At 37.5% G+C, this 24,799-nt stretch overlaps 1 protein-coding gene across 1 annotated transcript in view; it reads right to left on the reverse strand.

The window, feature by feature from the left end:
• Positions 1–22,834, reverse strand: part of SNX9 (Sorting nexin-9) — a 29,717-nt gene extending 6,883 nt beyond the window's left edge. The window contains exons 1-8 of the mRNA XM_051212951.1: positions 22,709–22,834; positions 22,383–22,670; positions 21,706–21,848; positions 18,969–19,050; positions 16,582–16,707; positions 13,890–14,004; positions 8,376–8,506; positions 1,824–1,927 (exon numbers count right to left, since the gene is read on the reverse strand). Of these exons, the coding sequence (XP_051068879.1) occupies positions 1,824–1,927; positions 8,376–8,506; positions 13,890–14,004; positions 16,582–16,707; positions 18,969–19,050; positions 21,706–21,848; positions 22,383–22,670; positions 22,709–22,714 (995 nt within the window). The 5' untranslated portion in view covers positions 22,715–22,834. The remainder of the gene's footprint in view (positions 1–1,823; positions 1,928–8,375; positions 8,507–13,889; positions 14,005–16,581; positions 16,708–18,968; positions 19,051–21,705; positions 21,849–22,382; positions 22,671–22,708) is intronic.
• Between the last annotated feature and the right edge of the window lie 1,965 nt (positions 22,835–24,799).

Below are 24,799 nucleotides of genomic sequence, written 5' to 3' on the forward strand. Positions count from 1 at the left end.
TGGCAAGACGACATGCCAGTAAATGCTGGTTGTCTGATAGAATCACCTTGCTGTTATCAGACCATAATGAAAGCAGTTTCGTGGGAGATAGGATGAGGCAAGTAGACTCAAGGAGGAAGTTCTACTTCCCAAAAAGTGTTGGGGGATTCAAAGCATTCCTCGAAAAGTCCAGAAGGACCCTGAAAACGCCGGGAAACATTTAATCGAATGGGCATTGAACAGAAGTTTCTGAGAAACATCTACAGAGTGAAGTATCACGTGTCACATTTCTGGATGGATGAATACCCCTATCCTGTTACTGTTTAGTATGGTCGCAGACACTTTCAGAAGCCCAAGGCTACCTGAAATGATATAAATACCCCCGATTTTCTGTATATAAACTAATCTTAGAGTAAAGCGTTCTTTTCACATTTAGCGACTTTCCTCACGTGTTCAAGTTTTCGTGTAGATTTAGCCTGGGGTAATTAGAGAAGCTCAGGAAACTGATTCAAGCGTTCAGTTAGAAAAATTGTCAATCTGAAACAACAATGAAATTTTCGTAATTAAACCATTCAGTTTAGAGAATCCGATTATATGGCAGTAATTCTTAACCACGTATGTGTTTTCATGGGAAGTATGAATGACTCAATGATTGAGAGAGACATTTAACCACAAAAGATTGGATGTTGATTTCACAGTTTGGAATATAACTAGGGTGTAGTTCACGTACGTTTATCTGAAGATGGGATGAAAAGTGGGATTCAGTTGATTATTGAGCTTTACAGATGTGAACTTAGTGTTGTCCCTACTTTGCCCATCACTGAGAACTGGCTACTGGATACACAAACATTAAAACGCTATAATGTATAGAACCTGTACCATCTTTGGAAGTATTAGCACACTTGGATCTTATGTGTATCTTATAAAAAGAAATTTGACTTTAAATGCTGAAACTTTTGTTAATCAGAAATTTATTTCGGTAAGGATTTCAAAAGTTGATAACAGTAACAAATACATACAGTTAGTTCGCAAGTTTCGGACGAGTACAGTTACTACTGCATTAGATCCAGAATAGGTTTTAGAGAATAAAACTAGATAATGTTGAGAAGAGAAAAAGGAATTAACTTGGATGTTGCAAGCACCCCGTAAAAATGTTTGGTTATAACAACAAAGGAATATGCTAGGTTAACAAGTTTCTAAGCATCCAAGTCACTCCCTCATACAAGAGATTATTCAAACTGGAAGCTAAGACAACAAAATAGCTTTATAAACACATGAAAGAACTGAGCTAAACCGTATAATACATATTCAGTAATATGAAAAGTCATCATTATCATACTGAGATTAGTAAATTCATTTTTAAATATCATCACTTTGCATTGGATTCATTATTATTAGGCGCAATTAACAAATTTCACAAAAGGAATACTCAACAAACTATTATAAATGGGCTTGCAGTGATTTTGAATTTACAGAAACGATTGGGATTACCTCAACAAGAAAGAAATCTATTGCGAACCTGACTTTAAGGCGACTTATATACTACATATACTGAAATAATAATAATTAATGCTGGACCCAGGAAGGCAGGGTTACAAACGAAACTTGATATTTAACAATGAGAAACTGAAACCAAACAGCCCTGTATATGCAGTAACAACAGCATGACTTTTAGGCACGAAACATTAGCGAACTAAAAGTAACGACAGCTAATCAGAACAGGAAGGTCGTGAGGAAATCTGAATCCGTAAAAAGCAATAGCGGTTATCATTACTTGTAAGAATTGACAATGAGATTACCAAAACTGGGTAAAATGGGATCTTCCGAACAGAATGAAAACTCACGTATAGTCATGAGGTGTTTGTCCACATCTTGATTCCACTGCAAAATAAAAACGTACACCTTGTAATTTATCAGTTTCTGCTTCACGTTTGCCTAATTTCCATTTCTAGATTTTTAAAGGAAACACAATAAATGAGATGAGGTTATACAATAAAACGATAAACGAAAACTACATATAATAATTTACCAATATGCATCCCGTCAATACACAAATTTTATTAATGAATTAGACTAAAATGGTTAGGAAATGTGTTATGTATACCTAAGCGCTACCTATCTCGACGGACGATGTTGACTGGTGTACAGGTAGATTAGAAGAAACCAGACGGTGACGTCGTTTTATGAAGTCATCCATCGTTGATCTATGCCATGTTAGCAAATCTAGACCACCTGGTGGGGGATACGCACGATAACCGCAACTTATATTCAGAGATGTTATGTAACATGGCTCAGAACAGCTCATAATAGACCAGGTGCATGCACTTTCTGTCTTATTCTAGATCTTTAGTTCCAGTATTCCTTTATAAAAACATTCAACCTTCAGTCTTTTTTATAATCATTGATGAATCATTTTAATTCCTCCTTGTTAATTTCACCCTGTTGTGCTAATGTGATATAGCAACTTGGATAATGCATATTTGTGTCATACCCTAAGCTGATCGTGAGTGACTGATCATGTGAGCTACATATGTGTATTACACTAATGGGCGAATTCTTTTATCGTAGTAAAGTTTAAGATTTCGGGGCAATTTTCAAACGCTTTAGTAGGTAAGGTGTACCGTGTAACCCGTACAGTTTCATTTTACTGGATATGATTAACATGTACACCGACTAACTATTAACTAGTGAGAGGTCAGTCAGTCAGTCAGTAACAACGTAGAACTTCGTACGTACGTACATCAGTTCGAGTTGCCACACCACATTAGCACAGAGATGCACTTGTCGATTCAAATCCCGTAGTGGTAGAGGTAGCAAGAGTATAAGCAGTAATCGGGAAGATTAGGGTTTGGAGATGTTATTTAAAGAGTATAATCCAGTGAAAGAAATTTGGAAAGAGGAAAAAAAAAGGGACATGAAGAATTCAGAAGATTAGAATTTGGGAGAACACAGAGAGTGGATGCACCTGCGCCATTGCAAACGATTTTGAGCCATGTCATTCAGGGTCTCTAACCAACGGTTGCTGTCATCTCGCGGTCCCCAACCAGGTAGTCTACACCTACCAACATGACTCAGTTCACTTGTCAGTGACTTCATGGACTTGTGCCATGTTTTGGTTTGGCCGCCCCTAGCTTTCTTCCAACCTACTCCTATACCACTGAACATAGCACGTCGAGGCAGTCGGTGGTTGGGCATACGTAACACGTGTCCAAGCCATCTCAACTGATGAAGTTTCACTACTTCATCAATTGATTTGCCATCCTTACCTAGTACCCGTTTCCTAACAACTGTGTTACTTACTCGATGGTCCCATGATATATGAGCAATGTTTCGAAGACACCTATGATCAAATACTAGTAACCTACGGATATCCTCTACTCTTACCGGCCATGTTTCACTCCCATAAAGTAGGACGGAACGAACTGCTGCGCAGTAAACACGTCCTTTGGTTGATAGACGGATATCTCGCCTACGCCATAAATGACGCAAGTTGGCAAAAGCTAGTCGAGCCTTCTGTATCCGTGCTGAGATTTCGTCACACACTAAACCACAAGGGCTGATGAGACTTCCAAGATAAGTGAAGCGGTCGACACACTCAACTACTTCACTCCCTATCACTAGTTCGGGTGTCGATGTAACCCAATCCTGAAGCAACATTTTGCATTTCGAGGGAGCGAATCGCATCCCGAACATGCTTGCATTGTTGCTTAGAGTGGCCAGAAGACTCTGCATTTTGTCAGTGTCTTCACCAAATAAAACGATGTCATCAGCATATTCTAAGTCAACAAGTGAACCTCCTGGTAGAAGTTCAACCCCTGTATATTTAGATGAGGAGAGTGTTGTCTCTAAAAGTACGTCAATGACAAAGTTGAACAAGAATGGGGAGAGTGGACAGCCCTGACGAACACCACTTGAGGTGATCAATTCTGATGACAGTTCGCCATAAGCTCTCACTCGACCAGTTGTGTTCGAGTAGAGAGCCTTTATAAGGTTAATGTACTTCTGTGGTACTCCTTTCAGTGACAAACACTGCCATAGAACCTCACGATCAATCGAGTCGAATGCCGCCTTAAGGTCGAGAAATACTACCATTGTGGGGCGTCTGAATGTGTGTCTGTGTTCTAGAACCTGACGTAGTGTGAATATCTGATCTATACAACCACGTCCAGGTCGAAAACCAGCCTGGTTTTCTCTAGTCTGCTCTTCACGAGCTTTAGTTAGGCGTCGAAGTATTATTGAAGCTAATATTTTAGACACTATATTAGTCAAACTGATTCCTCTGTGATTGTCACAAGAGGACTTTTGTCCTTTCTTAAAAACTGGCACAATCAGTGATTGAGACCAGTCAGATGGGATTACGTCCAGTTCCCAAATTCTACCTAAGACCTCGGTTAATCTCATTGCTAATACTGGACCACCAACCTTAAAAATCTCAGGAGTAAACCTGTCAGGGCTTGCTGCTCTCCCTCGTTTCAGATTTCCTATGGCTTTTTCAACTTCGTAAAGGGACGGAGGACCTACATTAACTTGCCATTCAGGTTGACTAGAGATCGTGGGAAACCGAAGTGTGGCTGAAGGCCAGTTGAACTGATCCCTAAAGTGTTCTGCCCATCGATCCAATCTCCTGGATTGAGAATGAATAATATGTCCATCTTTCTCTGAGATTGTTTCGCTAACGGTCGGGTTCCTAATTCCGGTTTCCTTAACGAGTCTGAACAATTGTCTGCTATTACCTATTGCCGCTGCCTTTTCCATCTCTCTTGCTTTCGCTACCCACCACTGTTCGCGATCATTGCGTAGACTTCTTGTCAGCTTGCGCTTAAGCTGACTCCGCTCTTCATTATGTTCAGAGCCAGGTGGAATGTGTTTCCGAGCATCTATCAGTGAGATAGATGCTGCTGAGATCCAGTGTTGCTCCCTAACCTTCTGGTTTACCTTACTAGCAGATATCACTGCTGTTTCCACAGCTTTTCGGATATCATTCCATGCTGCATCGGGGTGGGCATCACATACATGGCTGCCTAACTGTTTTCCTAGTTGTTCCTGAAATATACTCTTAGCTTGACTATCATTAAGTAGGGCCCTAAGAGATTTCCTTGCAGGATCTTTCCTACGTCCAGTAAGACGCAAGCAAATACGCGCTCGCACTAGAGCATGATCTGAATCTAGGCATGTGCTCCAGAATGAGCGACAGTCTTCTATCGAGCCCCTCCATCGGTGGCTGATAGCGATGTGATCCAGTTGGGTCCAACGTTGGGACGAATTAGGGGGTCGCCATGTTAAAAGATGTTTTTCCTTATGCTTAAAGTTAGTATTTGCAAGGAACAGGCGGTTATCTGAGCATAGCTGCAACAGACGGTCGCCATTATCTGTTCTTTGAGCCACGACACCATAGGACCCACCTAGGTGTCTTTCCTTATCACTTAGTTTGCCTACTTGAGCATTAAAGTCACCGGCCACTATTACTACATCCGAGCGCCTAGCTTTTCGGAGAAGGTCCGAAAGCTTTCTGTAAAACTCATCTTTTACATCATCTGAGCTGCAGTCAGTGGGAGAATAGGCAGAGACGACGAAGAGGCAACGACGAGTGTCCCTATCTTTCCGGATTCTTACTGTTCCGTTCAGTCGGACAGCGCACAAACGACTGTCTATTGGGATCCACTCTAAGAGAGCTAGTTCTGCCCTAGGACTCAATGCTATACCTACGCCGGCGAGGCCACGGGAAGCAGAATCAGGGCTTCCAGATACACGAAGCGTAAATCGAGTCGGTTCTTTATTTTGGCATGGTGAGGTCAAATGAATGACGCTACTTGGATCCTGTATGCGCGTTTCGGAGACGCAGCACACATCGATGGCGCGAGATTCTAAAGTTTTAGCTAAGGAAGCCTGCTGTCCTATTTGGCAAAGTGTTCGTACGTTAAAAGCTCCTACGTGTAGTTTAGAGTGTGGTTTCAGGAGACCAGGAATGGCGTTCCAGGTACTCGAATCGTTTGCCCTAGCGGTGCGAGGTGATAAAGACACGTGAGGAGGGTTAGTCGGGAGGATAAGAGAAGTATTAGGAGGTGTAGGAAGGATTTGAATGTGACCACCTTGGTCTCTTGTGCTGTTACGGGTATGAGGGCTGATGTCACTTCCCGGCTGCCCACACCGTGGAAGGGTATTTCTTGAGGAACCTGAAAAGGAAATTGGATTAGTGTTGGTCTTGACGACCTGGGAGCGTGACCGCAGAGCCCAAGGGACAACTGCTTGAGGCCGGTCGCGCACGGCCTTTTTGTGGAAGGTTTTTGACGTGTTAGCTCCGTTCTTCAAGGGGCCTTACCGCCGGAGACGGAAATCCGTGAGGTAAGGTGAGGTGTGCATTTTTAGGGCCGACCTTTTCTAACCCCACCCTCCTTGTGGGAAGGCAGCATCGCTGTCATGCTGGTTGTCCGAGGGAAACACCTTACTGCTGTCACACCTCTCTACAGTCAGCAGTACGACTTCGCCCTCAGACCTTGAGTTGCTGCTTTTAGTCTTACCGTTCGCCAATCGACCTGCCTGGCATGGTAGAACCTGCAGGAACATATGTTCCAGCCAATATAGCTCGGTTGGGTCATCACGATAGGCAAGCCCGATCACCGCGTCAAGGTAGCAGCTTCGATCGGGCTAGTGAGAGGTAAGCAATGTAGTGTTTGTTTAGTCTTATGTTCTGATCAGATTTTACCAATCAAGTTGAAGCAATGTGGCCACTACACTAAGTGACTCAACATCGTGTGCATTATGTTTAATGTTGGGCGATTAGTGACAATCGATAAAATTTACGGAACTGGGTTTCGTGCTAGTTTCAACACATTAACAAAAGGAGGAAGAATATACGAATCATATTTCGTGGTTAATAAAACTGCTCCACGACTTATGGAGTAGGACATTGAAGTTTAAAGCACTGACGTGATCCCTCCTATAAGGGGACCCCATCCTTGATTCGGGTGATTGATCACATGCAATGCAGAACCTGATTCAGGTGCATCAGTTCAAGTTGCCATATGACTAGTGCAGATAAGATCATCTCAAGACAAATTACGGAGTAGCACAAGAAGCAACACTATAAGTGGTACTAGAATAAATTAGGTACACAAAAACAAGAAAAGTCAAAAGATTTCAAGACTCACGAAAGATAAAGAGCAAATGCACACCCACGATTGTGAACGATAATGATTCACATTACCAAAAGTCTCTGACCAGTAGTTATAATAATCACAATGATACCAACCACATAGACTACACCTATTAGCATGGCTCAGTCCAATTGTCAACGACTTCGTAGATTGATTGTACGTCTTGCTTTGACCATTCCTAGCTTTCTTTCAGTCTACTTCCACACTACACAACATCACCTGTCAAGTTAGATCATGCTTGGGCAAACGTAACACGTACTCCTACCATCTCAGTTGATGAATATTTATTACCTTATTTATCGATCTCCCACATTTAACTAGTACCATATGCCTAACCACGACATTGCTTACTACTCTATGGTTCCAACATCTAAGAGGAACCCCTAGAAGACGTTCATAATCAAATACTAGTAAACTACAAATATCCTATTTCCATAATGGCTATGTTTCATATTCATAAAGCAGAACAGAGTGAACAACTGCACACTAAGCTCGCCCTTTGATTGGTAGACGGATATCTGGCATATGCAACAATAATGCACGCTGAAAAAAGTCGGACGAGCCTTCTGAATGGTTTTAAAGACATCGTTAGATGCTAATCCAGCATAGTGGATGAGGCTTTTGAGGAAAGTCAAATGGTCGAGTAACTCAACTAACTCACTTCCTATCCTTAATTCAGTTGTCAACGCAGACCAGTTTTTAATCAACTTATTTATTATTATTACTTTTTCGAAAAGACACACTATTTGTGTGTACGTAAGGCTATCATTCAGACAGAAGTAAACAGAGATCAGAGTTTGAGCTTGGAACCTAGTCGGTTGAAAATTCAAGTGCCTATAACCAATGAATATTCGACTCAATAAAACGATAAGAATATAAAAATAAATATCACTAAATTATGACATATACCATACACTTATTTCTAAATAATAATAAAACGAATACATTATGTACATCAACACAAGCTGACAAATCTAAGTAAGATGAGAAGCACACCATGGATCCCACTGCTTAGTCACAATTCACCTATGCTAAACAAAAATTGTGAATAATAGGTATATCAAGGCAATCTGCACAGGAAACATATAGTTCAGACAAAACTGATCAAAAGATTGAGTCGTGAATATGAAATAACGGAATGATTCAAACCTTTACTACTTATAAATAAACTAGTCTATAATTTTGAAAAATAAATAATATCTAATGTTTATATATATATATATATAACGCACAATGATTTACCTTGAAATCAGTGCAAGTAAGAAAGTGAATAAATACTGAACTATGCGATACAACCGGATGTTTACACATGCGAGTTAACCATTGTTGTAACCATTTACGACGTTCATCAACAAAGTCATCTTCATATCGACCTGATAATGAGGTAGCAAAAATAAGGTAATTGAGAGAGATTTCAAGGTATTGAAATTATTGAAAGTTACACTTATTTAATACGACGCATAAGTATTTCCATTGTTACAGGAGTAAATTTAAAAATGTAGTCATACATTAATGTATTTTTGACTAGTTGAGGAGTGAATCAATGATTACACAAGTTGATTATCAACCAACAGCGTAAGAGTTTCGAGCCACATCTACCCACTTTGGGACGGGTAACCGGACAGGATCAGTAATCCTTTGAATAAACAATACGACTGAAAGCCGAGTGGATAAATCTCAATTTGGATTTTTATATGTCCCTTGAAAAGCACCCCATGATTGCTCACCCAATGAGACAGATATATCATTATGCATGTGAAAAACTATTTTGTATTATAAACTAATATTTTCTTTTCTCACTGTGCAATTGTATCGTATTGATAACAAAATTTTGAGTGACTGACTTCATGTGATTAGTCCACATTCTTATGTGCAAAATCAAAGCTTATTCAGTAATATAACAAAAGGAAAACCTCAGTTGTTCAGCTACCTGGTTTTTAGAGAATTTGATACAATTTACGAGTCGTTTTGGTTACACACTAATGTCAGTTAATATGTTATTGAGAAATGAAAAACGGATTACGGAAGAGTCTAATTACTAGAACGAGTCAGTCAGTCGTAACCTAGAACCTGGTATATATGTAAATTGGTTCATTTTGTCATACTTCGTCAGAACAGAGAGATGAATTCGTCAGGTAAATACCAGAATATATAAATTAGCAGAATAAGAAAAAAAAGGTTATGATAAATTTAGAATCTCAGGATCTGGAGGAAAATTTAAAAAATAACGAAATAACTGTATAACACTTCTTGGATTGCAATCTTTTTCCACTACATACATTAATTCATAGTGAAATAGTACCGACCAAAAAAAATCGAAAAATTGTTCTTCGTTAACAAGTTTAAAAATTTATGTCGCAGTTAGAAACTTAAACATAATACCCCCTCACAAATAAACAATTTATTAGTATGAAATTTATAGAGAACTAATCAGTTTTGAATACTCCAGGATAATAATAGAAACTTTGATTAATGATAATAATACCCAATGAGTTGTGAACTCTGTTAAAAATATAATGACGTATAAGTAAGGAATTAATGCTGATATTCAGGGGTAGTTGTAGGAAGCAAACGAATAATAATAATAATTCGATGCTAATGGATTGATTTCAAGCAAAAAAAAAATGATTGGGAGATACAATTGTAAGATGGTTACACACACACACACACACACACACACACACACAAGCATTCATCCATTGTGTTATTGAAGAAATAAAAACAATTCAGAGTGGAAAATATGCTTTTCAACCAGATTGTTTACTGAAGCTGAAAAATCGTTGGAATTTCTATAGTTTACATCACGAACTGGATTGTAGTTAGACAACCACTCCAAACCAAGAAGTACTGGTCTAGAGCTTAAACGCAAGCAAATAGATAGAAGGTCCTGAGTCTGACTATGGTGGGGCCATAGCTGTGCACTAATGAGCCCTGTACTAGAATGAAACGGCTGTTCAGTACTTTTTGGCTTCTAAGGATTGTCTGACTGAGATGCGTCTACGAAGTAAGATATGAAAACATACATAATATTCGATTAAAAAATAAGAAATTACATCGCAGTGTTATGAAACTTCAAGTATCACAAGGTGTTTGCGAGATGGCTTAAATAATGATAAATTCCCATTTGATAGATATAAAGAAATGTAAAATGCGATGATCACAACAACTGAATAAAAAATATGGAAACTTGAAAGAGGGTAGTAACGGCTGATTAAAAAGACATAGAAACAGACTACGAGAAAGATTGAACAAGTGTTTACACAGATTTTGGGCCTCATGTTTTTGCACTCACCAAGTAGAAAATAGGTTACGTCTTGAACTCCTGATTCACAAATTACCCTTCAGACCAGTATCCAACCACTTCTACCCGAACACTTGACGATGTAATCTCTTTTATTTTTCAGTAGGCTACTATATACTTTTAGTAGTTTACATTAGGAACTGATCTTATTTAGGCCACCACTAAAAACCTGGAAGCACTGAATAGGTGTTTCGTTCTGGTATGGGACTCCTCAGTAGTGTGGAAATTCTAAAATCTTCATAAATCTTTTTAGACTAATGATAACCATTTGCTCACTAGTGACTAGATTCAAAATGCGACTCATGGAGTTCTAGTGAGAAGCCGTAACCAATGGGTTTCATTTCTGTCGGGTGTAAGGCAGTTATCCGCTAGGGGCAATGGATGAGCATTGTGCAATATCGTGAACTGATTGAAGTTGGACCTACACTAATACAGTTCGATGCCATCTCAGTGGTTTAGAGATTAAGAGCTCGCTTGTAAGACCGAAAGTTCTCGGTTCCATTCCCAGATTTATTTATTAAATCACTATAAATACAACTAATCGTACATTTTCCGTAAATATCATTGAAAGAAAAATTTTCTTTGCTGAATTGTTTTTACTTCCTTTTCAAATATGAAGTACTTTATTTCATCTATGAGCACCGAAAGGCATGAAGCGTGCTACATACAAATATGTGCATTTTCTCAAGTAATAGAGTCAACTTTTTACAAAGGACGAAATAATAGGGATCTGCCCTTTCAGAAATAAATCCTTAAAAATTTTATTTTACAATTTCCCACACAATAATCAAAATTTAAGGATTCAGATCAATAAGGAAAGCAAGGAAGTTACAATAAACGGATCTTATCTGCTGTGAACAAACGTCATTGTATTCGTACAATGATTTAGCATGAGATTGTGTTTGTAATTCGACGATAAATTAATCCTCTGGAAATCTATTTACAAACAATGGTAGTAACAGAGGTAAAAAAAAGCAATCATAGTTATTTCAAATGATGACAATGAAAATGACGCAATTGAAAATCATGTTCATCATTCAAATAATGACAAATGATAAATAAGGAGTAAAGTATACGCACAATTCCCATCATCGTTTGGTCTGAATTGGGTACCTCAAATGTAATACATAGTGACTAAATAGAGGTCCTAGGGTTAAAAGAACTGAAAGTATACACTTTGTATGCAGGCTAGTGTTAATATTAGCTTGGTTGAAGGAATTTGAGAATAAAGAGCTCAATCTTAGGCCAGTCAATCAGTTGCAGCCCCCAAATGCCCTGGTACGGCAGAGAGTGGGGAAAGTCTGCTCTCCCTCTCGAAATGCTCTCATATAGCCACGCGCATATAGCCTCTGCCAGGGAAGTCCTGCTCATTGTTTTCTCGAACCACGGGTGTTGTTTATGAAATTGAGAGAATGGAAAACGAAAATCCGGCACTTTAACAAGGTTGGTGGACACAGAGGGTCCACCTAGGGGGTTGGGAAACCCTGATTCCAAACCAATAGTGTATGAACCAGGCGTTGGTCATCGGCAACCATGGGACTGCATCTCCTTACGAAGCTCCATTGCCTTGTGGATCAGACCTTTGGGTCAAAGGCTCGGGGTGTGGCCCCCTAAGAAAACCACCTGCTTCGGTCTGGGCACCCGGGCAGTAGCACAGCCCTCACACAAATCTGATGAGATGACAATTATTTCACGAAAGACTATGTTTGCTCCAATTAGAGTTCAGACATTTCATATTCACTTATTATTATTACTATTTTTTTATACACTACGTCACTTATATACCTCTATTCTCACTTCATCTATCCCCATTATTCAACTTATACAGCAGCTCGCCCATGGTGGAAACTCTGTTCTATCTAAACATTCTCGAGTCACTGCCTGGTCGAAAGTTGAATGCTTCCACCGAATATGAATACTGAGATGACAATCAGTTGCAACTGACTGGATCCAGCAGTTAATTGTTTAATATCCACCTAGTCATCCCTTCAACTTTGTACATGTGGAAATACATACCGTAAACATTCTTTTTTGTTCGAATCATTTTCCAAGTAATTATCTTCTTTTTTTCAGTTAAATCGGATCTATTAAGCGTTAGGTAAATTTACCAAAAGGTGACTTGTGTATCATATCAAAATTATGAAAGTTTAATTAAATTAAATGAACAATAATGAAAAATAAAAATAAACTAAATAAGTTTAGTAAAAAAATGTTCAGATAAACAAAACAATATTTCAATATGAACAAACTATTCAATTAAAAATATGACGATATAAGTAGAAATGTTTGTATATAATTAATTAATTATTTAAGAATTGACAAATAACTTAGATGATCAACTTATTTTCACTGAAAATTCATTCAATAAATAATAGGTCCCCATATATATATATATAATTGGGTATGTATTGTTTTTAAGTCCTAGTTTAGACAACACCTCATGTAATTTAAATTACTTAAGAAAATAACAATGTCTAATAAACAGAGAAAATTGAATTGATAATTATTCGTTATAGTTGTGTAGCTTCATATATAGACCTGAGAAAACCAATCATTTTCAGTGTGTTGCATACTATAAAGCAATCAGGTTGAGAATGGTAGAAATAAGATATAATTTAAATCGATAATTGTCTACGCCGATGTCATCATTCCAAATCCTTGTCATGGTAATGATTACATCAATTACTATATATATATATATATATATATATATATATATATATATATATATATATATATATATATATATATATATATATATATATATATATATATATATATATATATATATATATATATATATATATATATAATTTGAACCCAATTCATCACTACGATTTTTAAATATTACAGCTTAAAGAGAACCAAACCAATTAAATGAGTTCACAATATTCTGTTGAAGTTTTTGATTTTGCTCTCTGAAAAATGATGAAGGGGATTATGTGCATGAAATACTTAGCTTATTTGTCAATCATCAGTAGCTTGTTTTAGCTTACCTGGGCTCGTATTTTTTTACTCAAATGTGTTGGTTTAACAATTCTAAGTAGTGTTATAAAGCAAATAACAAGTGTATTTAGAGAAAACTACCAAGAAAAGTAGTTTATTTATGTGCTATTACTGTGACACATATGATCAAGAGATTTGATTAATTTCATAAAAAAACATCCTCCAATCTATATGGTAAATTATTCAACTTTAGTCTCCTGAATATCAATAGAGTAATATATCACAATATCTGCAACTGTTGTACTGTAACAAAAATGTGGACGATGAGTTGGAAAACCTTATCATTTGACTAATGTTAAAAATACGAAGGGTGAGGTGTTTTAATACCAATAGATAAACCGATTCTGACAAACCTCATGTTCTGAGTATGATTCTCTAACCGTTAACTAAAGTATACAAATAAAGCAGTTAACCGAACATTCAACAAGTTTGTAATAGTTATATATTACCTGTGATTGCCTTCTCCGGTAATGGTGGAATACAAATACATGGATATTTTGATAATAAACGTGAATGAAGCCAATCAAAATGTTTATATCTTCTACTGACTTGAGTTTGAGTAACCTGTTTTTTTAAAAAAACACATGTAGACAAAAAAAGTAGAAAATCTACACATTAATTAAACAAATCATTCACAACTCAGTAATTATTCAGCCCTAATCAGAACAAACAGTTTGTAGAAAAATAAAATAATGTGTACAAAACATGGTCCCAATATCTACGAGGAACCCTTAGAAGACGTTCACGATCGAATACTAGTAAACTAAAAGTATCCTGTTTCCATAATGGTTATGTTTCATATCCATAAAGTAGAACAGAGTGAACTACTGCCCATTAAACCATGTCAAGAAGCAACAACTAATCTACATTTATTAGGTACAGCTTACGAATCTGATGTTAGCGAAACGCATCGGAATAATCTATTTCGATCTCAAGAGCATTCCCTTGACATACATCTTACTTATCATTCCAAACTATTGAACAATGTAATTGACAAAATTAACATGATAATAACGACAGGATTGTAATACAATCGGACAAAGAATAACAACTCCCCGTTTTGCCTTACACCTATACAAGTGTCTTGTACAAAACCGAACGTCAGAAGAAAATAGGTTTTCTTTGTCGATATTTATAAGGAGATAATTCGTCAGGCGCGATCAAATCATCGTGAGATTATTCACATGTAACCCTGTAAAATGGTCCACAAATTGATGAGCTTTTGAACAAAAACAAAAACGTGATGGTCGTATTTAAATCCCAGAAGGCAGTTATACACTCCATAGTTGTCTTTTTTTCCTTGACCCGACGTTTTTCATAAAGTTAGGAAGCAAGGTTGAAGCTAGTCTATCTGGTATACTCTTCGAAGTGTTATTTATGGAGATATCTAATGTGGAAATCTACCATTTTTTTTAACCTCCCAATGACCATTTCCTAAACCTCAAAGATCCTGTTAATTCACGTACCTCTGTAAAAATAATTGTACTGGTTACTGGGATTCACATAATCCGGTTTATGACTAAATGTTTTATTTATATAAGTCATTTTGGAGAGAGTGAAGAATGAGTCGGCCTCTTTTAGATTTCTGAAAACGATACAAAAGCGGTATCGAAATATAACTTGATCACGTTTATGTTTAAATCCTAGTGGCTTTATTTCTCGATTAAAACAATATAAAATGGTTTTTATTATATTACCGTCAAGATTAAAAAGCATTCGATCAACAGTCAACATTCTTGTTTGAATTTAAAGCTATGATACCGAAATCGCGTTCTTAAACCTGACTAATCCGCTCTTATACTTCACAGCTTTATCCTACACACTTTCACTTTTCGCGTCACTTATTAATTAAACAGTTATATACATAATTCGGGTAATTAATCAAACAGTCTTTCCTCTTATTCCTGTGTGAGGTTATCCATTCGTTTCTCATTATTTAATAAGTGTGAATTAACGCACACATAAGCGATAAAAATATTAGTGCATATAAAACTTTATGGTTTAGTGATTAAGCCACTCGGTTTACAACTAAGATTCTGGATGCAAACCTCGTCTCAACTAATTTAATTTGGTCAGTCAGGTAGCTCAAGGCAACTTGTTTATCAAGAATAGGGAAGTACGTACCCAACTTTGAGCTATACTTCTGAGTGACGCCCGTTGACAATTAACTGATCAATGAGTGGGTAGTGACTAGTTTCGTGATAGTTCACTAGTCCCTTAGTGATGATCGAATTCTATAGATAATGCTAGGAAATGTGGCCACTAGTGTGACTTGATATCATGTGCAGTATGTTATTGTTGGAATGAGTCTGCAGTAAACACTTTCTGGCGTAAGCTTCATGCTAGTTAGTCAAGTAGCAGTAGTCTTAAGTTATGAAGCCGCATGAAGAAGATTGGAACTACAAAGGGAGAGTCAGCTTCCTGAAATCTAATATGATTTAATATTTTTATAGAGAATGAATCCGCGATTAGACAAAATGCTAAGACTAAAATAAAATTTTCCAAGCACATTGTTATGTTTTTCCAATGTTTATTATTTCTTGGACACAATACTTCCCTCCAGTCTTACCATATCTGACCAAGATCTAAGAGGGAACAAAATATATGTATTATGATAATCCAAACAACAAAGGAGATACAATTAGTGAAAACATTCAAGATTGTACATAGTCTACATGAGAATGTTCTAACACTTTTCCGATTCCTCCACTAGAGCTGAATGGTTGTAAATGGACCAAGTGAAGTACTTCAACTTAAGTCTGGTTAGAAAATACAACAATCAGAACTTTATACTGTCGAAAGTCACACTCGCCTCTGTTTGATTACAATATGAAAAGTTTCATTTCCGAGAGTTGGAACCATTAAAAAATAAGTGTGATTCAGATACTCCGTGTACAAAATTGTATGAAAAGCTAAACTAACTACATGAAGTTGTACAAGTTAGTTCCATAATTTCGGAGCTCGAGATTAGGTTACATATTTAATGTCTCTGACCTGACCATTTCAAAATTATAAGCAAACCATAAAAATATAACCTAGATAAGGAAACTAAGCATAATCAAGTGTAAATCAATGTATTCAACACAGTTATTCTTTTGATATATATATATATGATAAATAAGAAATAATCAAAAAACCTACTGAATTAGTTATTTGATAAGCGATAAAACTTTTGATCCCCTTCATTTTTGAATCTTTACGAAACGATGAAATACAGCTAGTGAGATCTCTTGACAAGTGACGCCATTGGAAAGAATCATCTACATACTACAGTAGAAAAGCAGCAGCAGTAAATGAAATGAGGGTAAAATAAATGAAACCAGATAATTAGACAGAAGTAAAATACGCAATATATTTTATTTCAATCTATAAAAAACGGTTAGTTACTGTTGGTTTTCATCTCTTATGTGAACACCATGCACCAAATCTAATCAAATAACGTCAATTCAGAAACCTAAATTTGAATTACTTTTTTGTGGATGATGAAAACTTAATGCTAAATGTTTACTGAAAATTTAGCATAAGAATTTATATATTCTTAACGAAACATACGCAATAAAATTGTAAAATTTAATCCATCAAGTTTAATGGTAAAAGGGTTTTAAAGGTTACAAAATCGGAAATTAGTTCCCTAACACGAACTGACATTAGATAGAGAACTATTAGAATCCAAGGTGCAGTAAACAGATGTTTGACTATGTCTTGTGATTCATCAATAGTGTGTACAATGAAAGGCGCCACATACGTTCGGACTCGGGACTATCTGCTGTAGTGGTGAACGAGGTAACTTTAGACCACTGAGTTAGAATCTACAAAGTTGATATTCCTGACTTTATTGAGTTCGTAAAATAAGATTATTCTATTTCGCTGGTGATAACCGCCTCACTTCCACCATAAATTTACCAAAAAAGACAGTGGTGCATTTGTATCATTTTTCTAAAGAAAACAATGCTAAAACAATCAGGCGATGTAACTTTCAATGGCTAGAATAGACAAATATTATACAGCGTAAAACGTATTAAACTGACATGTCGGTTCAACTTATCAATATAAAATCTCAGTAAGTTACGAGAGCTAGTCTTTTACTTTATAAACATATTAAGCTCTGAATTATTAACAGCACTTCAAATGTCACGGACAACTAAACCTATAAAATGAAAACAAGTTTATGTGACCAACGGCGGTATGTTTACAATCTATGAAAGAGGTAAATAACGCACACAAATGTTTGCATGTCATGTTCTGATCTAACCAACTTGCAATCGTTTGTACTCCAGTTCTAAATTAACGGACATCGAATGTAATGACCTACGTAGCTAAGCATGTAACAACTAGTTCAATTAATAAGTCATAGTTACATACATCATAGACTTAAACAGTTTATGAGGATAAAAATACACAGAAATATTTTCACTATTACAATTAGTGTTTCCTATACTTTTTCCTAAATTTATATTGCTGATTGTCAGCGTTCTTAATTTAGCAGGTACATTTTATAAGAAGCATAAAACAGTTAACAGTATAGTAGGAACTATGAATGAACGGTTTCACCATAATATGAATGAATCTTGAAATGTGATAATAGTTAGGAATGTCTAGGGTTAGAATTATAACTGAGTTGTGACCTGTAAGTTTTCTCCACAAATCCCGGTCCTAAAGAGTAAAATACTAGGACGAAACTGACATTCAGTACTTCAAAGTTTCTAATGGAGGTCTAGTCAAGAAAAGTTTGCGATTCAAACTATAAAAAATTCTACACGCCCATGAATTCCCCTACACTAACGACAACCATGTGCTCGCCAGTGACTACATTCTCGATGAAACTCAAGTAATCCTAGAGACGCATCGACCAGTGTAGTTCAATCATGTCGTGTGTAAGACACCTATCAACTGTAGGTAATGGAAGGTGGTTGCGGAATGTCATGAAGTGATTGGAGCTAGACAAACATTAACACCACTGGATGTTGGCTCAATGACCTAGAGATGTTGCTTTCACGAGCAAGAATTAAGGTCCTGAGTTTGATCTTCTGTAGTGAGATCGTGGGTGCACATTGTTAAGGAGTCCCATACTAAGTTGGAATGGCCGTCCAGTGATTACGGTTTTTCAATGATGGTCTAGCTAGATTCAGTGTAATTTAAATGATAGAAAATCAATATATCACAGAAATCTATTAAAAACTAGATAGATGTTGTATATTAATTGAGAATACCTAGAAAATTTACACACCCTGTACTCGGGGATTTATCAGCCATGTAGCAAGCATGTTAACATTTAACAACTCAGTCATGAGGACCAACTTTGAAATTCTTGATTACTAGATGGTTTCTGATTTTCTACACTATAACAAACAAATTCTGGGCATGTATACAACACCAAATGACATATATCACCCAATTTGATACTATCAAGATACCCTTACATCTTACATTTTGACACTGAATTTGAAAATGCAAACTAAGTTTGGAAGTCTATTTTTTAGAAAGCACAAAAACAAATTGGAAAATAGCTACATTACTTATCAACTGACATCGATATTAGCTTCGGTTTGAGGAAAAGGTGGTGGATCGAGACCCAACAAAAAATCTTCACAACCATTACGGATGAATGATCTATGATGAGATCAAAGAAATGTTAAAATGAAAATGAGAAAAAATACAACAGCTTTTATATGAATTTATTGTTATAATGCAAAGACTCAGTAGATCAAAATGAACACATTTTTAATTCAGATAGAATCATCTAACTCAATCTTAGCTAAAACTGACTGATATATAATATATGACAGTACAATTTGTCCGGTCAACTGAACCGTGAGTTTCACTGAGAAATTATTACAGTATTTAAAAAATACGTTGGCATTTAAGTCGATAACCAAAGAATTGATTGGTGAATGCGTGAAACAAATGCAAAAAATGATGCACAAACTGGACTGTCATAATGTGCTGTTTACGAATATCACGTGGATCCAAACCAGGTAGTCTACAGCTATTAACGTGGCCCAACCCAGTTGCCACTGACTTCATGGACTGATGTTATGTTTTGGTTTGGTCGCCCCTAACTTCCTAACAGCCTACTCCTACACTAGAAAACATAGCCCGTGGAGATAGGCGTTCAGTAAGCAAACGCGACATATGTCCCAACTATCTCAGTTGATGAAGGTTTACTACCCCATTGATTGATTTTCCGTATTTACCTAGTTCCATAATCCTAACCTCGACATCGCTTACTCGGTCCCAAATTACACGAGTGATGCTTCGAAGACATTCATGATCGAATACTAGTGATCTACGAATATTCTCTATTCTAAATTACCATGTCTCAAACCCATAAAGTAGGACGCAGCAAATTTCTGAGCAGTAAACTCGTTCTTTGATTGAAAGACAGATATCTCGCCTATCCCATAAATGATGCAAGTTGGCAAAAGCCAGTCGAGACTTCTGAATCCGTGCCGAAGTTTTGTCGGACACCACCAGACTATCAGGACTGATGACTCTCCAGGTAACCGAAGCTATAGACACGTTCAGATACCTCACTCCTTATCATTAATTCAGTTCGATGACCCAGAAAAGTTCCGAAGCAACACCTTACATTTGGAGGGAGAGAATCGTATCTCAAACATGTTTGCATTGTTCATTAAAGTGGTTTAAAGACTGCATTTCGTCAGCATCATCAAACAGAACTACATCATCTGTGTATTCCAAGTCAACAATTGAATTTCCTAGTGGGAGATCAACACCTGAAAAGTCAGACGATGAAAGTGTTGTCTCTAGAAGCATATCTATGACAAAGTCAAATAAGAATGAGGAAAGCGGACAACCCTGACTAACGCCACTTGAAATAAGCAATTCCAATGACAGTTCGCTATAAATTCTGACCCAAGCAGTAATATTCGAGTAGAGAGCCTGTACAGTGTTGACGTACTTTTTTGGTAAGTCATCCAATAGCAGACAGCTGCCAAATCTTACGACCAGCAGAGTTAATTGGTCCTTTAAGGTCAAGGAATACAACTATAGTCGGATGTCGGAAAGTATGTCTAATTTCCAGGACCTAGAGAAGGGTGAATATTTGATCGATAGACTCATGCCCAGGTCTGAAACCAGAATCGATTTCTCGAACTCGCTCTTCACGAGCATTAATTAAGTATTCGAGTATTGCTGAAGTTATTTTAGATACCATGCTAGTCGGATTGGTTCCTTTATGATTATTACACCAGGAATTGTGTCGTCTTGTACGGGCTGGGATGATCAGTCAAATGGGATTACATTCAGATCTAAGATTCTAGCTAAGATCTGTCACTAACTGCCAAAACTGGGCCACCATCCTCAAAGCTTTCAGGGACTACTCCATCTGAGCCTCCTGTTCTTCCTCGCTTTAGGTTACTTATAGCCTTTTCAACCTAACTTATAGTTGGAGGACTTGTGTCGATTCGCCATTTAGGTTGCTTGGAGAACGTGGGTCACTAAAGTGTGGCTGAAGGCCACTTGAACTGTTCCCCAAAATTTCTATCTATCGATTCAGTCTCCTGGATCGAGAGTGAACTATAACCATACTAACAGCCAAATTTTTAATACCCGTTTCCTTGCTAGATCTGAACAGTTGTCTGCTATCACCTATCGCTACTGCCCTTTCCATCTCTTCTGCTTTCACTACCCACAACTGCAAACGGTCATTGCGCACGCGTTCTACCAGCCTACTTTTAAACTGCCTCCGCTCCTCGTGTTCAAAGCCAGACGCGATCACTTCCCGACCATATATCAGTTCAGTAGACGCCGCTAAATTACCATATATCTAACAAGAGCATTAAAAAGCAAGGTTAGTGAAGGACGACAATCTGTCAACTTTGCTCAATATATATTGTTGGTTTAGAAAATTATTAATGGGTAACTGAATGTGGTTGAGGTAATTGGTTTTCAACCAATGGGTCATATGTTTGAGCCACATTCCATCTAGTTTAGTTTCGATGTACAGATGATTTTACTAGCACGCACACAAAAGTGTAGCTCAAAAATGAGTACACGGATTTCATTAGGATCATCTATCCCACTCACTCACGGACTTTAAATGCAAACCCCTCATTCTTCCAAACTGCATACCAAAGACTAGTGACCTTGAAGATATTCGTAATGACTTTGCTCGGCTAAAACTTTTGGGTGATAAAGATCTTGATTCTAAATTTAATTAACATGAATTATCTTCAAAATTTTTATAGAGACATTGAGTCAGTACATGATCAAATGGAAGTACATTGAAAAGTTGGAACTAACCTGTGGAAAAACTTTCGTATAAGTGTGTTGCGTACGTAATCAACATTATTAGACGCAGACAGTAAGGGGTCCGTCTGCTTGCCTCCGGTTTGCGATGTACTGCATTCAACTGGCTGTTGATATCGGTCATTCGGATTTTTGTTCTACACGTAAAGAGCAAAAGCGTGATTTAAACTGATTCCGATAGCCTAAGCAGGAAAATCAACATTGGGAAAGGCACCTAATTTGTGTAACTTTCATGACACAAAAACTCCATAAGGATTATTACACATTTTTACAGTAGGTGTTATCTCATACATGGTCTCTGATTTGTAACGCCCTCAACTCGAAATAGGAGGCAGGGACCTAAATAACTGGTTCACACAATCACTTATCCGCCTCGGAGATTGGTCTACTCTGTGTATCAGACCCTTTACGAATCAAACGTGTAATGTTGGGTATGGCAGGCTATTTTACGTTAAGATACGTCTTTCTGGAAAATTTACCCACTAAAAGGAAATACTACCTCGTCTGCTGGCTTGGTATATTAAAACTACGAGTTATACATAACAAAAAACCTAAGCATATGACAGTGAATGATATGAAAAGTTAGCTAAATAACTTGACATCCTCGGCTTTTAACGATTCGCTAACTTATGCTTATGGAATGCTGACGAAACATCAAATAATCAACATACCGAACTGGGAATATCATTTTCATCACTATCCCACTCATCATCCCATTCATCACAACGATCGATCTCCTTCCCAAATTCAGTAGCAGGTAAAGGAGGAGGTGGTACTGGTGGTTCTGGCAACTCAATAATTTCAACAAATTCTGATGGAATGAGACCTTCTTTTCCAAACGCATTGACTGCTTGCCACCACCCTGATCCGACATTTTGATTTGTGATTGTGAGTTCCTCTCCAGTACAAACAGTTAATTCACCACTCCATTGAGCAACAAAGTCGTAAATCACACGCACCTTCAGAATTTTTATCCCAGTCTAAAACAATATCTCACCTTCATTGGAACACCTGTAGGATAAAGGTGGACATAAAATGAAAGCCACAGTTGGTAAATCAAGTAAGGCAACGCTTCACTGTTATCGTCCACCGTTGGAGGTTACTGAGCATTTGAAGGTCAAAGTGTCGTAAAACGATTGGTGCGTCACCTCGACAATCCGTATGGTTTTGCAGAAGCGGTTAAATCAAGACATTGTTATATCTGATTTGAGTTCAGCCACACTATGTCCGGTAACATTCATTCTTAAAGTAACAAAAGTGGTCCCATGATAACGATCCATGGTACAGGACAAATCTATGATGATAAATTTCAGTTTCGAAAGGACAGGAGGCTTGTTGGTCTGTGTTAGTCCTGGAAATGGTGGTCTCTCAGTTGATCCAACTTTCTTTTGAAAGAGTCGACGGATGGAGCCTCAACCACGTGCTGAGGTAGTGAATTCCACTCGATGATTCGATGGGAAAGTCGATGTGAGCTGGCAAGTAATTTGTCCTGGGCTTGTGAAGTATTTTGGAGTGTCCTCGTAAATTCTATGCTTCGGGAGACAAGAAAAATGGGGACATATCAGGTGCAAATTTATCACTAAGCAATTTTAAAACTGTGATCGAGCCGTCTCTAGTTCTACGATATGACAACGGGAATAGGTTTCGCCTGGCCAGTTAAGTATCATACGGGAGATTCGTTATTCCGGGGATCAGCCTAGTTGCTGTTCTCTGAACCTTTTCCAAAAGTTCACTGTCTTTTTTTAAACAGAGGCCAGTCGCTTGTATGCAGTACTCACTTTTAGGGCGCACGAACACTGTATACAAAGTCAAAAACGTTTTGGCTTCGACGTGACTAGAAGCCCTTCGTATTGACCATAAATTTCTAAAACCTTTGGCGGCTATTGCACGGCAGTGTGCAGTAGTCTTTAAGTCTTGGCTAACCATGACTCCTAAGTCATTGCGTGTCTGGACAACAGGTAGCTCAGTTTTATTCATCGTGTATATATCTGTACCTTAATGACCGATATGCATCACAATACACTTGAAAGTATTTATTAGCAACTGCCAGGTTTGAGACCATTCAGATAATTTCTTCAGGTCATTTTGGAGTTCTAAGCTATCACCCTTACTTCGTACCGTTCTCCATATTTTGACCTCCTCAGCAGATAGCAAGATCGATGATGATATTAGACGAGGAGGGTCATTTACGTACAAGAGGAATAGCGCTGGCCTCAAAACTGTACCTTGGGGCACTCCACTAAGCACAGTTCCCCAGCTAGATAACTTTGAGTTCACACTTACTCTCTGTTGACGCCCAACTAAGAAGTCCTTTATCCACATCAATAGATTGCCTTCAATCCCGACATTTCTTAACTTATGTAACAGCCGGTTGTGCGGAACTTTGTCAAAAGCTTTGCTGAAATCTACGAAGGCTACGTCTACAGGTAACTTTTGGTCCTTAAGAGTGCACCAGCTTTCACGAGCGACTAATAAATTAGTGAGACAAGAACAACCTATTCTAAAACCATGTTGCCTCTCCGAAAGGATCCGGTTTTCATCGAGGTACTTAAATAGCTCCTTCTGAATAATCTTTCCTAAGATTTTAACAACCACAATAGTTAGGCTCACGGGTTGGTAATTCTCAGGTTTTTGTTTCGTACCTGTTTTGAAGACAGGACTTACTATGGCGTTATATAATGATATTGCGTCTACTTGCCAGATCTACATTTAACAGATTCCAAAAAATTAATGATGTGATGATTCGCGCACCATTTAAAAAGGACAGTGGTATTATTCCTCGTTGAGTTGAATTTACTGTTTTCATCGTAAATTGCGCAGCAAGACTACTGTGTACACTTTAATTGAATTCATTTCAGTTAAAGTAGTACTTTACTTTCGTGTATTGGCTTTGCCTTTGTGTATTTGTTGCATTAAACCATACTTGGTCGACTTTGACTTGATTTGTTTGGTTAAGGTTTGGAACTTTTAACGTATCCATTTTTGTGTTGCCATTTTTAGGTAATTTTTAAGATGGTCGGCTCTGCTCACAAAAGTGGGCAGCCATAATGATTATTCCGTGAGAAAGAAGGGATGCAATGTGCTGAGT

This window comes from Schistosoma haematobium, chromosome 3 (genome assembly GCF_000699445.3).
Source record: "Schistosoma haematobium chromosome 3, whole genome shotgun sequence".
NCBI lineage: Eukaryota > Metazoa > Platyhelminthes > Trematoda > Strigeidida > Schistosomatidae > Schistosoma > Schistosoma haematobium.